Source organism: Engraulis encrasicolus, chromosome 15, assembly GCF_034702125.1.
Source record: "Engraulis encrasicolus isolate BLACKSEA-1 chromosome 15, IST_EnEncr_1.0, whole genome shotgun sequence".
Classification (NCBI taxonomy): domain Eukaryota; kingdom Metazoa; phylum Chordata; class Actinopteri; order Clupeiformes; family Engraulidae; genus Engraulis; species Engraulis encrasicolus.
Window position 1 is genome coordinate 33,737,248 of NC_085871.1, and position 14,735 is coordinate 33,751,982.

A 14,735-nucleotide genomic window follows, 5' to 3' on the forward strand; every position below is an offset into this window, starting at 1 on the left:
ACAACATCCACACAAGATACTGCACAAATATGAGAGAGAGAGAGAGAGAGAGAGAGAGAGAGAGAGAGAGAGAGAGAGAGATATGAATTAATTGTGCCTCTTCGCATTATGCAGAGGGAGATTGTTTCAAAATGTGTAAATACAAATCCCAATTCCCATCAGATTCCACTGAAATTTGTGTACTGATTGACCTATAAGAATGGGAGCGTATATGAATGGGATGATCCTATGTTCCCCAGGTTCTATGTTCCCTTGTCTTTGTATGGGACCTGGGAACTTCTGACTCTTTTTCTAGGAAAAGGGTCCTATGTTCCCTGCATTGTATCTGATAATAAGGGGATAAGGCCCCGGATGCTTCTGCATGCATATTTCTTGCACGAACGGTTGCCATGCGTATTTCATGTCAGGTTTGCGCACAGTGGCAGCCTAACCCTAACCGTAACCGTAACCCTAACAACAACCCGCGCTCGCCATGCAGCAGCAGTCTACTTGGAAGCAGAGGGGAACATAAGGGGAACTCTTTTTTGAACAAAGGACCCAGGGAACATAGGGAAGACCCAATAAGAATCACGAGATATACAACAGTGATTTCAAGTAGATCTATCTATCTATCTATCTATCTATCTATCTATCTATCTATCTATCTATCTATCTATCTATCTATCCTGAATTATGATACCTATAAATTATGATTTATCATGTCTTTTAAGGACCACATTAGGAATGTGCAGGGCTCCAAAATATCCCAGTTCTTTTCTTTCTTTCTTTCTTTCTTTTTTTTAGAACAGTAGGCTACAAAAAACAGAACGGTATAGGCACAATGGGCTCTGCACTAATATAATATAATATAATATAATATAATATAATATAATATAATATAATAAATAGGCTAATATAATGTAATATAACATAACATAATTTAATATAGAGCATAATATATCTCGAGTACCTGCCCCCCAAAATGTCTGCACGCTACTGCATCTTATCTATGTTTCTTCCAAAAGTCAACAAAGGTGCCCTAGAAAGCAACATTTTCACACCCTACCACAGTCAAATAAATAGTCTTCACAGAAGTAGTGTTTCAGCTTCAAAAACCTTGACACCCAACAGTCCAGTAGTCCATTTCATCATCAGCAACAATTAATTAATGCGCAAACATTTTAAAGCTGTTGTGAAAAGCAGATGCGTAGTGGACCTCTCGAACTTCTAGTGTTGAAGTAAGGGAAAAGCATCTCCCCTGACACGTGGTCAAAGCTGTACAACGTCAAATCTCTTTTCGGGTCCATGAATGTTAGCATCCGATGTGGGCAGTTCATCACCATTCGAATGACCCGAGGTCTATGCTTACAGGCCATATGCAGCACAGTCCTAGTCATTTTGCCAGCAAAATAGTTCCCATTGATGTGGTGGATGGTCCACTCTCCATGATCTGGATCCATTTCACGATGCGTATTATGTTGGAATGACTGCCTCACCACGCCGAGGGTCCATTTTTCATTCCTACCAACAACAACATCCCAGCAGTGCCTGCCAGTAGAGAATCCAATGGACCCCAGCACGCCAACATGAAGTCGCTGCGGATTTTTTGGACGTTTCAGTTTTTCCTCAGTGTATAGCAGTGAAGTGAGATCCCCAGAGAGGAGGAGATTGGCGGAGACTGTGTTTGGGTCCAAAAGCACCACTGGCTCTGTAGGAACATAAGAAATTGTAATTAATATACGATACACATTACTATACGATACACATTCCCATACAGGGGTCATGATACAATACGTATTGCGATCTACATCCCGATACATGGTTTTCAAGGTGATACATATCCCAATATTTTGGGCTTTTTTTTACATTTTGTTCTTTTTTTTTACATTTTTAAGAAAACAGACACATGTACACATATAATCAAATGTTACTTTTTTGTTTTTCTGTAGCGCAAAAGTTACACCGTAGTGTATGTAAAACAAGGCATTCACAAATCCGTTGATCTACTGCATATTCAGCAACTGATTGAAGTATTTTTTGTTGCACCGGAAATATCGATACTGACGCCTCCGTATCGATACGTGCATTGTGAAGAGGCCCGCGATACCGCATCCCGATACCGATATTTTGAACACACCCCTATCAAAGATGTCTAGGTATCAATGACTGATCATTTAAAATGGCGGATTGACATGGAGCATGATCCACTTATCCATGTAGGAGAGGTACACATTTCCATGCCATAAGGAATAATTAGAAATTGATGGTGAAAATGTGTGAAAGGGCAATGTGAATTTTGTAAATAAAATCCCAAGAAAATTGCACAGTGAACCAACGAAGAATAGTTGTGATTCAGGTGTACTGTTGGTTGGAAAAAGACCAAGAAAATCTATTGGAAGATACATGTAGACTCAATAATGAACTGGTATTTAAAATGTACGACATGTAACGAGCTGTGCGGAAACACACAGATCTGAGGAGAGCCAGCCTAGCCCACAGTTGCCTGTGAGGTCAGAGGTTACTCGGCGCCCTTTGCTCTATCTAGAGCGGGTGCAGCTTGCAGCCTGCCCATAATAGCTCAGGCGGAGAACTAGAAAAAGTAAGGTTGAAGGGTCAACACAAGGGTTAGTAATGAACACTTAAAGGTACACTGTGCAGGAAATGGTCAAAAAATGTAGGCCTGCAACTATGCTGCTTATTGAAATTGGGCTGCCTATTGCCGAATTTGATCTTTACATGAAAGTTTACTAATTACTAATTACTAATTTACTAATATTTACAAATATTTTTTAGTATGGTCCAAGTACAGTCCTTTTTGCAGCTAAAAATGGCTATTTTTGGAAATTCAAAATGGCGGACCATGGAGAAGATCCCCCTTTTCATGTATGAAAAGTGCAATTTTTCCAGTCATAATGAATACTTGCTGGTGCTGGTGGTAAGTATTCATGAAAAAGGTACCATTAGTGAAAGGGCAGCATCAATAATGGAAATAAACAATTAAAAATCTCACACAGTGTCCCTATAAAATCTCTTAAACACTGGGCCTATCAAAACAACTGATCGGGAAATTAAATCATTTATCATATATAATCATGTTTATCATTCTTTTTCATACCAAGAGGCACAAAATAACCTCGAACAACAGAGCTATTGATTCACATTTCATTCACATTATGCGTGTCTCAAAGGTTGGTTTGAGTTTGTTTTTTCAATCCCAAGTACTGTAGAAAATGGCAGTTCGTTTGGCTGCTGCTTGGAGCAATGGAAAAACGATAAATACATTTTGGACAATGTTTTACATTTTCGCAATCATGTAGGGAGTCTACTTTCTGTAGACTCAGATTCACCACATACCAAAGGCTGTAAATAGCACCATACATTTTCAGTAATTTACTCACGCTCACGTAGGTTATACGACGGTCCCCACAGTTCATTGCTCTGAAAGCGTATGTGCCGGACCATGTTATTGAGGTTGAATGGCTTTGGTTTTGCGCACTGGAACCTGTAGTAAGACATTTACACACACTGTGAGTGTATATTTCCTCTGCAGAGTCAATGTTGGCATGATAGAAGGCAGAGTGTAAATACAGCATAGTTGCAGGGTGTCTAGGTCTACACCTCCAAAGAGATAATGTGGATGTGAGAAAATACCAAGCTATTGACATACCTGTGTGGTTGTGAGTAGGTCTGGAAATGGAAGAAATCAGAATCAGAATCATGTGCATCAGAATTATTTCAGGGCATGAGACATTTGCAATAGGACTATTTTGTAACTGGTTAGCTACAACCCCTGGCAAAAAGTATGGAATCACCTGTCGTGGAGGATGTTCATTGAGTCGTTTTATTTTATAAAAAATAGAGGGATGAAAGATGCAACACAAATCTCAAGTCATTTCAAAGTGCAACTGTCTGGCTTTAAGAAACACCAAAAGAAATTTAAAAAAACATTTGTGTTAGTAAGTAATGGTTACTTTTTTAGATCATGCACAGAGAAAAAAATATGGAATCACTCAACTCTGAGGAAAAAAATATGGAATCATGAAAAACAAACAAACAAAAAAGCACTCCAAAAGCTTTTTTGAATCACTTTTGGATTTTAGAACAACTTACAGTCTCTGAGGCATGGCATTTACGAGGAAAAAAACATTCCCTTCATTTTTGCCCCATTTTATCTCTGATTACAGTGCCAGATCATCTTAACGGATTGGAGCCTTGCCATTGACCATGTTTTTTCAAATTTCCACCACAGATATCGTCTTGGATTTGAGTTCAAGGCTTTTTGTAGGCCTTGACACTTGACCTTATGTTTTTATCTTTAAGGCCACACCAATTTAATTTGTTGGTTCTCGGATTCGCCTCTTGTATTTTGTATCAAAATGAAAAAAAAAAAAAAAATCAGTTTCAATACCCCAAAAAATGAAATCGCTAAAAAAAACGAAGACTGCATGTTTTCATGAACGGGGAGGTGTCTCTTTAGTAGTTGCAGGTCATGTGACGTAGAGAACCAATAAAACCACTCCTTTCAACATGCCGATTACGACTAGCGAATCAGGAAACATGTTACATTCAAACATTTACAGACAAACATGCAATGGCAAGTTGAAGCCCCTGTGGGTTAGCAGTAGCAGCGGTGAAACACAGTATTGCTCTTAGTGGAATTAGTGGAGTGGGATAGCAGTTTTAAAAAAGAAAAACAACAACTATTCAACTGTTGAATCATCTCAGTTTATTCAAACCAGATTAATATAATAATTGCCCTGTGACCTAATTTTGTGCCTGGTCTATTTGGCTGCCTTAATTCCCTTCTACACTGTCCTTCTCCATGTCCAGGTGTTTGCCTGTCTTGCACCTTCCTTTGGAGGTCCATGTGAGGCTGATATACAGGTGGTATAACCACACGACTAATTTTTTTTTTTTTTTTTTTTTCGCCCTCTCGCTTCAACTTTTTCCTGAAAAAATCCGAGAACCAACATATTAAATTGGTGTGGCCTAAAGAATGTATTCACAGGTTTTGCCAATGGACAGGTACATTACCATTTCGAGAAATGATTTCATCATTCCGAAGCATCCTTTCAACTGATTGGATCAGAAAATTGTCAACATTTCAATATAAACTTGAGTATTTATTGAAAAGGCATTGGCAACCATCTCCAATCACCTAAAGCAAATGGGCTTTACATACAGAGACATTCACGGATATCTGAACTTACACATGCACCCAAATTGGAAAAACAACAATGCAATGGCCCAAAAAAAGCATTCAGACAGTTTGACTGGATGGAAGTCTAATTAATTGACAAATTGTGAATCCTCTTTGAACAATTTGATGCTGGAAGTGTTGTCTGGTGCACTTATTACATGGGGTTGATGAAAAATGAAAATGAGGATGACTGACTAATGAAAACGTACAAATGTCCACTGTCATTGACAATAGCCTATGGGGCTGCATGTCAGGTGAAGGCACTGGGGGGAACATGACTGCATTACATTTTCAATAAATGCACAAGTTAACGTTGTTGTTTTGGACACTTTTCTTATCCAATCAATTGAAGAGATGCTTGGAGATGATGAAATCTTTTCTTGGGATGTTAACAGATCTTTACTTGTCATACTGTAAAATCAGTGATGTCATCCATTGAAGAAAAACATATCGTCAGCTTACAAACAGTTTGGACCTCAACCAAATGAAAATCTGAGGTAGACGTTTAAGAAAATGGTCCATGACAAGGCTCCAACCTGTAAAGCCAATGTGGTAACTGCAATCAGAGAAAGAGTGAGTAAAATTGATGAAGGGTATTGTTTTTCATCCATTAATGCCATTCCTCAGAAGCTGTGGGTTGTTAAGAAGCCCAGAGGTGGTGCAAAAAAGTCTTGAAGCGTTCTTTTGTCTGTTTGTTTTTCACGATTCCATATTTTTTTCCTCCGAGTTGAGTGATTCCATATTTTTTTTCTCTATGCATGCTCTAAAAAAGCAACAATTACTTACTAACTTAATTGTTTTTCTTGATTTCTTTTGGTGTTTCTTAAAGCCAGACAGTTCCCCTTTGAAAATTACTTGAGGTTTGTGTCGTATCATTCATCCTTCTATTTTTTATCAATTGAAACAACTCAATTAACATCCTCCATGACAGGTGATTCCATACTTTTTGCCAGGGGTTGTACAAGTACACAGTGCTGAAGCTAGGCCTGATTGAAATCAATCCATTAGATATTGTAAAAACCTAGGCCCTACCTTTAGAAAGAGAATGTCGTCAGATTTCAGTCGTTGTTTTATTTCATCAATGGTCTTCATCACATCAGCCACATGATTGCGAATTTTTTTGATCTCGTTCTGAATCATCATATCTTTATGGTTTCTCTCCTCCGTCAACTCCTGAATCTTGGCCCTCTCTTGCTCGCAGAGATATTCATGACGTTTTTTAAACTCCTCCCTTATGTGAAATTCCATATATCGTGCCTGTTCCTGAAAGCACATACAGTAGAGTACAACAGAGTAACAATTATCTAGTTCAGTGACCATGCAGACATTCTGGTTGTGTTCATCTGTACACAGTACAACATCCATACCGTACCTGCATGTCAGTGGCTATCTTTTGAAGATCACTCTCTGCTTTACCCAGTGTTTTTTGGCTTTCAATGAATTTAGGTAGATCTTTGCTCATTTCCTTCTGTATGTGATTAAACACAGAATGGCAAAAATAATGTCATCTTGACTTACATTCACAAGAATTTGTGTTGTGTAAGTGTAGAGCAACCAATAATCATGACACATTAAGACACAATCATTGTCAACTTGTCCATATTCTGTATATGAAACAATTTTATCACCTTTAATTCTTCCACAGCTTCTTCGATGGGAACGCAGTTGTGCTTCTCATGTCTCTCAGACGTGTGGCAGGAAACACAAATAGGCTGCTTGTCATCGAAACAGAACAATTTCACTTTCTTGCCATGCAGGGGACACAGCTGATCTGGCTGATCAACAGGTTTTACTGTTTCCGTCCTTTTTCTAACCGACTCACAAAGACTCTTGAAGGCCAGGCTTTCTGTGGGTTCCTCAGATGAACATTCCTTTCTGCAGACGGGACACAGTAACACGTTTAGGCCCTTCCAATACTGTCGTATACACTCCTGGCAGAAGGTGTGGCTGCACTTCAGAACCACGGGGTCAGTGAAAATGCCATAGCATATTGTACAGGTGAGGTTCTCCTCGAGGACTTCGCTATCCATCCTTTTAATCTGACACCAACTAGCACAAGTAGATTGGGCTGTTAGCGTGAAGCTCAGGCACAGTGTGACCAGCTGACGGACTGAGACAGTGCAGGCTGGAGGTTGTCTTTCACCAGCTGTCCGAGATGGGGTAGAGGGGTGTGCCCCTGGACACCCTAAAAACATGGCATGGAATAGTGTCTGAAGACCCCACGTAACCTGAATCTTCTATGACAAGTGAAACTAACCCTCACCTGACCTAACTAAAAACATAACATGGAATGGTCTCTGTGGTCTCTCTGTAACCATCTATGGTCTCTCTGTAAGCCTAACCCTAAATCCTTCTCTGACTTTATCACAAGTTCCCACAAACAAACATAACCTATTTTTCTTCTGTTGTATACAATAAGGATAAGGACAGATATGTTAGGTTCAGATTTTTTTTTGAAAACTGAACTTCCCAAAAGACATTTGCTTCCAAATCCCATCCAGGACGCAATCTCAGGTTTGTAATAAACATGTTCTGTGGACCCCTTGACTTGAGTCAACCAGTTGGCTAAAGGAAACATCTTCACTGCCTCACCAGGCTATAGCAGGCACTACAAGTGCCAACCCAAAGAGTCAACATGGAGAGTGATGGGTGTTTCCATGAGAAGAACCTTACTGTGCCTGTACGATATGCAATGGTATTGTCACTGACCCCCTGGTAATGAAGTGCAGCCATTTGCCCAAGATGGCTACATTTGTGTGGTTATTTATATACCGTAGCAACATGGCAGAGAGTGATGAGTCTGCACAGGTGTGTGTGTGTGTGTGTGTGTGTGTGTGTGTGTGTGTGTGTGTGTGTGTGTGTGTGTGTGTGTGTGTGTGTGTGTGTGTGTGTGTGTGTGTGTGTGTGCGCGCGTTTGAGAGAGAGAGAGCGAGGAGAGGAATTGGAAGAGGTTGATTTTCTTAAAAAAGTGATTATCTATGGGCCACACTGGGTGAAGAGGTGGGCTGCATGTGGCCCGCGGGCCTCCACTTGCCCATCCTGCTGTAGCATATAGCTAAACTGAACATCTGAAACTCCCTCCATTTTGTGCATGTGTGCTTAAGGCAATCATGGCGTTATTACATATAGGCCTGGACTGTTATCGGGGATGCAGGGAATTTCCCAATGAGGCAACCATCCTCTAGCTCTAATGCTGTTGTCTTTTCTATATTTTACCCACAATTTAGAGGGGGGCATGAACAAAAAAAAAGCACTGATGATCATCAAAGACACAAGCCACCCTGCACACAAACTGTTCAGCCTCCTGCCCTCTGGAAAGAGGTACAGGCGCCTCCGTTCCCGTACCACCAGGCTTGCAAGCAGCACGATGCATCAAGCAATCAAGATACTGAACACTCAACCCACTCTCCCTTCACTGTCAGCCTCTAGCCAGCCAGGCCACTGACAACGCTCCCCCCCCTCATCCCCACCACCATATCTGCGACTGAACATTCCACCTGCACTACTACATCTGTGACTGAACTTTCAACCTGCACTAACTCAAAACATACACATGCACACACACACACACACACACACACACACACACACACACACACACACACACACACACACACACACACACACACACACACACACACACACACACACACACACACACACACACACACACACAAGCACACTGCACTTTCTGCACTAAACCCAAACATACACACACTGACACACAACTCATACTCACACACATACACACACACACACACACACACACACACACACATACACAGGTACACACACACAGACGCACACCGCACTTTCTACCTGCACTAAACACACACACACACACACACACACACACACACACACACACACACACACACACACACACACACACACACACACACACACACGCACACACGCACACAAAACACATACAAACACACACACACACATACTGCTGCTGGTGTATTTAATAAAAACCTTTTTTTAATTATTTATTTCTTCAAATGCTACTATTACTATGTCAGAACGCTATAAAGGACTTTTAGAAAAAAGAACAACAAAATACCTCCTCTTAATGTATGTTCTCTACAAGTCTTCTGTTGTCCAGTCTTGCACTTTAAATGTCTGTATGAGCAATGTCTACGTCCATACTGTCTATGTCCATGTATGAGTACTGTCTATGTCTATACTGTCTATGTCCTTACCTAGATTAGTCTATGTCTGCATGGGAGAGCAAGAAACGCAATTTCAAATTCTTTGTATGACCAGTGCATGTAAAGAAATTGACAATAAACTTGACTTGAAATGCAGCGATGGAATGCCCTTTTGGTCCCAACCCAGCCCTGCATAACTGGAGAAAGTGAGAGCCCCGTCCTCCATACAGCTCAATGGCCAGGGCTATGCTAGTAAATTCAGGCAATCCATAATAAAGGCCATGTTGAACACTGGGGATCTGAAATAGGTTTTGAGCTGGTGACATGCAGCTTTGATCATGCACAGCTGAAAATAAATCATGGGTCAACAATAATTTAATTGGACCTCATTTAAAATGAGATGCATCCACCTAGTTCAGGTAATGACGACCTGTTGCTTGCTTGCCAAAAGTTGCCACACAGTAGTGTGTAGTGAATGCACGTTGCGACGTCAGAAACACAATATAATTGTGCATAAGGGCTCCTGCTCAACTCACATTCGTGCATAAACATGGTTCCATTTCTGCTTATCTCCTCTCCATGCGGCGAAGCACTACAATAGTTCTGTTATTGTCCCCATTCAGTTCGGTACAGTTTCAGTTCATTAGGGACCATGTACAATTTAAACAAAATAGTTGCCTTTTTATGCCTTGTACTAGAGTTGGCCTCAGGATAGTTTACATCTGCAGTCCTGGCAGGACATGAAACATCCATAAAACATTGGTAGCTAAATGAAAGTGGAACAGTGGTCTGATCATTTGTACAGTAGATTCAGCCAGTAACATTCAGGAGCATCTCATGGACATAGGTTACACCTGACTGCCCTCTGAAAAATGAAAGCTAACTGGGCGAATACACTGGCCGTGACGAGATTAAAGGGACAGAGAATCGCTTCTGTGCAGCAAGAGCGATTGAAGCAACTCGAGTATGTCCGTTAAAAGCAGAATGCAAGCATTCCAACATTCCCATTGGCTGTGGCCATTGACCTTCATACAGTCATTGGCTATGGCTGCTTGTCGCCGAACCGCGTCATAGCTAATTTGCCTAATATTTCCAGGAGGTCAACTACAAACTGTCGCTGTCGTCGCGCGACTCAATACAAAGTCAATTACTTCTGTCGTCTCGCTCATGTTATGGCCGGTGTATTCGTGCGGTAAGGCATAATGTCAATCAATATTTTCTAAAATTTTCTAAAATATTTTCTTTCTCTTTCATACAAGAGTGATCACATGTTCGTGAGACAAGGCAGAGGGTGAATTATGTGGGAAAAGGAGTGCAGATATTGATTGGTCCTTCATTTGTGCATCAATCTTTCAACCTTGCGCCATAAGAGCCCTAGTGGTTCAATCCGAGAGCTTGGATTGAGTTTACTCACTTTCTTCACAGTCTCGTTATCTTTCTCTCTCTGTATCTCCCACTCTCAAAACATAAATAAACAGAAATTTACAGGCAGGGTAAGGGGAACATGAGGGTGAATATGAGCTATGATTTGTTCCTTTTTTCATGATTTTTCTATATGCCCGGGTCAAATTGACCCAAACACCTTTTATGTAACCAAATCACGAACACCTTACAAGGGTTAATTGCTGTTTTGCAGAGTTGTACAAAGTAGATAGAGAAGTATTCTTACAAATGTAATTAGAGCACTAGTAATTTCAACATTGTAATATCCCACCAGTGTTGTAATTACACCACTTCTACATTTACTTTATACACAACTTTGCTGCTTTGCCTAATTAATAGCTTCACCCAGTAGACTAACATTGAGACGCATCTCATGATGTGGATTACACCTGCCCTCTGAGCAATGCAAACCTGCAACAGTTCTGCCAGGAAGACTCAAGTGTCACGTATGCATTTTGACAAGCAAATCAGTGGTCAAAGTTTTCTTTATAATGATGGGTCTTCCTCACCTGTCTTGCTGCATCATCTTTCTTGGTGTGGTAAGTTATCCTCGTTCGTCCACATATACTTATTACGAGTCACAAGTCACACAATTTGACTGAATTTCACAATTTCGACAACTTTAATATTCAATACATATGGTTGGTCATTATTTTAATTTACAAAGGTCGTGAACATTGAGCAACTACTTATATCAGTCAATGTTAACGGACAATAACATTAGGGGCAGAAAACATTCCATGTTTACTGCCTTCACTGTTCACTTCAATGTGCCAAGGATTAAATAAAAGTCAAAATGGAGCAGTTGTGTCATAGATTTGTTTTTATTGTTTCAGGACTAACCACAGCCTCATTAACCTTATAGTGTTTCCGCTACATACGAACATAGCAGTACACATAATTAGCCAACAATCCATTTCATCATCATTTACAATTAAATAATGTGCTGCTGCATTAAGGCTGTTCTGGAAAGCAGAGGCGTAGTGGACATTTCAGACTTCCAGTACTGAAGTAAGGGGAAAGCTTCTCATTGAAAGCATGGTTAAAGGTGCACAGAGTAACATCTGCGCTTGGGTCTGAAAATGTTATCTGCCCACGCTCATAGTCCAGCTCAATTCGAATCATCTGAGGGCTCTTGGTCACCTTGATCTCCATCTTTGCCTTGACGCCCACCCGATACTTCCCACTGATGTATCGAATGCAATATATTCCACCCTCTGGCTGGAATTTCATCAGCTTCTTCCGACAGACAGACTTCTTCACCACACCGAGCACCCAGAAGTCATTGTCACCAACCTCCACATCCCAACTGTGACGACCAGTAGTAAACCCTTTGGACCCCAGCACACCTATAATGAATCGCTCTGGGATTTCAGGAACCTTCTGCTTGTCCTCAGTGTATGTAAGTGAAGTGAGATCTTCAGAGATGATGAGTTTGGGAGCGGCCGTGTTTGGGTCCAGAACCATTGGATCTGCAGGGACAAGCCAAAGTATAATGTAAATGGTGGGACATTCTTTTCGTTTTAATTATTTACACAATGCACTCGATTGATGTAGGTTACTTAGTCTGAAAACCATGCATCACAACAGTTACTATACTCACTGTATCTCTGATATGACTCTGTCCATAGCTGATGATTCAGAGAGCATACATGTTGTACCATGTTAATCAGGCAGCCTGACAAATTCTCTGGCTCTTCTGTTTCACACTGGAGCCTGTAAGACGTTAATACAGTAGACACTGTGAGTACAAACAATAAGCTGTTACCTCCAGGCAGTCAATAATTGGCATGATGAGACAGAGCTATTCAATGTTTCAAGAAGGAGGCCGCACCTTGCATAGAAGTAGCTTTTTATTGCATAACCGCGTTTCGGCGTGTGCATTCTTCATTGGGTCCACTGAAGAAGGCACACACCGAAACACGGTTGTGCATTTAAAAAAAACTATTATGTAAGGTGCGGCCTCCTTCTTGAAACATTGAATTTACTATTTGGGCCAGAATCCTCAGAAATTAAATAATTAACCCCTTAGCGCAGCACTATGGCTCTCTGTAATGTCATTTCAATGTTGTTATGATGTAGTTTAGCATTTTCTGCAAGTGAATAGGGTCGCCGGCGACCCCTGCTGCAGTAAGAGGCTACGAGTGATGCTTGCTCCAAGAAGAAAAAAAGAGACATAACATAACATTAACATACCTGTGTGGACTTGAATAGTAGGACTGGTGGAAATGGAAGAAAATATGAATGGAATGGAAGAAAAAATTGTTTGAGAATGGTTATTTCAGGACATGAGCCGTTACTACTATTAACAATAATCATAATACATCTTTAGAGTGCTTTTCAAGATACCAAAGGTCAAGAATACTTGAAAAAAATGCATGAATCATGAACAATTTGGATTTCGCATCACTTGCTCTAGCACTACAAAAACAAAATTGAAGTTCTACAGTAAATCCACTAACTGTTGAAGTCCTACCTGTAGAAACTGGATGTGGTCGGACGCCATTTCCTTTTTTATTGTCTCAATAGTTTCCTGCAAAGTACTGATCTCTCCCCGAAGTCTTTCCATTCTGTCCTCCATTGCCCTGCTTTTCTTTTCTTTCTCGTCTCTCAGGGCCTGAAGCTTGACTGCTTCTTGCACATTTAAGAATGTGTGAAGTTTTTCAAACTGCTTAATTATATGAAGTTCAGCAGATTCAGCTTGATTCTGAAAACATATTCACATGCATAGTAGAGATTGTTATTGTTATTATTAGTAGAGATTGTTATTATTATTAGTAGAGATTGTTATTGTTATTATTCAATGCAATTAAATTGTCATATATTTTGATCTTGTGAAACAATATAATGCATGGTATTCCTACCTGCATGTGTGTGGAAATGTTTTGAAGTTCATCTTCCCTTTGCTTCAGAGTATGCAGACTTTGATGGAAAGTAGTCAAACCACCTTCTATTTCCTGCTGCACTCAGACAAATAAGAATGTCAAAAACATAGTGATTACCATAGCATTCACAAGAAACAATGTTTACTTCCAAACTCTGGTGATACGACGTCGACCAGTTTTACTTCACCTTTAAGTCTTCCACAACTTCTTCGATGGGAGAGCAGGTGTGGTTTTTATGTCTCTTGGATGTGTGGCAGATGACACAAATAGACTGCTTGTCCTCGACACAAAACAATTTCACCTTCTCGCCATGCAGGGGACATAGCTGGTCCAACTGAACAACAGGTAGACCGACCGCTGACCTTATTTTAACTGACTCACAAAGATCCTTGAAGGCCAGGCTTTGTGTGGGTTCCTCAGATGAACATTCCTTTCTGCAGACGGGACACAACAACACATCCCGGTCTTTCCAGTACTGTCGCAGACACTCTTGGCAGAAGGTATGGCTACACTTCAAAGACACGGGGTCAGTAAAAATGTCATGGCATATTGTACAGGTAAGATTCTCCACAGGGAAGCTGTCCATCCTGCCCTTCTCTTAACTGGCACTGGTAACTTTAGTAACAGATTTCGTTTCGATAGACAACTGACAGAGGAAGCGGTTAAGTTTCGATTCCCAAATTAATATATAAAGAGGCCCCACCCTTTAGTGTCGTAATGTTTGGTTTCTAGGCAACATCAACATCATGTTTTGAAACTGTTAGAAAATAGGCTAGATTCTGAGGTGCTGAAATTTGATGCATTGGCTTACAACAAGTAGTTAAGGAATTGATTTGTGTTTGCAAAGAAATCCTACAATATTTTTTAAATGATTAAAAACATTAAAATAACTTTTTGTCTTGCTTTTCCCTGTGTTAGATTGAGTACTCAAACCACAATGGCCCCATGTGACAATCATGAGATGAAGATTAAATGAATGCTGATTAATCAAAAAAATGCTGATTAGTCATAGCCTCACGAGCCATCCTATGTACTTCCGCCGAAGGATTGGCTCCACTACTTGTCTGGCTCTTG

General features: G+C 40.5%; 2 protein-coding genes across 2 annotated transcripts; both read right to left on the reverse strand.

Moving 5' to 3' along the window:
- Nucleotides 1–944: 944 nt before the first annotated feature.
- Nucleotides 945–7,209, reverse strand: LOC134464245 (nuclear factor 7, ovary-like). Its single transcript, XM_063217720.1, has 6 exons — nucleotides 6,808–7,209; nucleotides 6,552–6,647; nucleotides 6,212–6,442; nucleotides 3,647–3,666; nucleotides 3,378–3,481; nucleotides 945–1,687 (listed from the first exon to the last, which is right to left on the reverse strand). The coding sequence occupies exons 1-6, from the start codon at nucleotides 7,207–7,209 to the stop codon at nucleotides 1,161–1,163; spliced, it is 1,380 nt and encodes a 459-aa protein (XP_063073790.1). The 3' UTR covers nucleotides 945–1,160.
- A 4,347-nt stretch (nucleotides 7,210–11,556) lies between these two features.
- LOC134464605 (zinc-binding protein A33-like) lies at nucleotides 11,557–14,295 on the reverse strand. Its single transcript, XM_063218008.1, has 6 exons — nucleotides 13,849–14,295; nucleotides 13,641–13,736; nucleotides 13,253–13,483; nucleotides 12,973–12,995; nucleotides 12,380–12,492; nucleotides 11,557–12,248 (listed from the first exon to the last, which is right to left on the reverse strand). The coding sequence occupies exons 1-6, from the start codon at nucleotides 14,245–14,247 to the stop codon at nucleotides 11,731–11,733; spliced, it is 1,380 nt and encodes a 459-aa protein (XP_063074078.1). The 5' UTR covers nucleotides 14,248–14,295; the 3' UTR covers nucleotides 11,557–11,730.
- Nucleotides 14,296–14,735: the final 440 nt, after the last annotated feature.

Bases quoted from the DNA above. Each gene is read 5' to 3' on its own strand.
- LOC134464245 (XM_063217720.1), bottom strand. From the start codon at position 7,209: ATGGATAGCGAAGTCCTCGAGGAGAACCTCACCTGTACAATATGCTAT. The intron at 6,443-6,551 runs GTACGGTATGGA...ATGTGCTTTCAG, and splicing joins AGATAGCCACTGACATGCAG to GAACAGGCACGATATATGGA. The intron at 3,482-3,646 runs GTATGTCAATAG...GTCTTACTACAG, and splicing joins ACCTACTCACAACCACACAG to GTTCCAGTGCGCAAAACCAA.
- LOC134464605 (XM_063218008.1), bottom strand. From the start codon at position 14,247: ATGGACAGCTTCCCTGTGGAGAATCTTACCTGTACAATATGCCATGAC. The intron at 12,996-13,252 runs GTAGGACTTCAA...CATTTCCACCAG, and splicing joins ACCACATCCAGTTTCTACAG to TCCTACTATTCAAGTCCACA. The intron at 12,249-12,379 runs GTGAGTATAGTA...TTGTCCCTGCAG, and splicing joins AGAGTCATATCAGAGATACA to ATCCAATGGTTCTGGACCCA.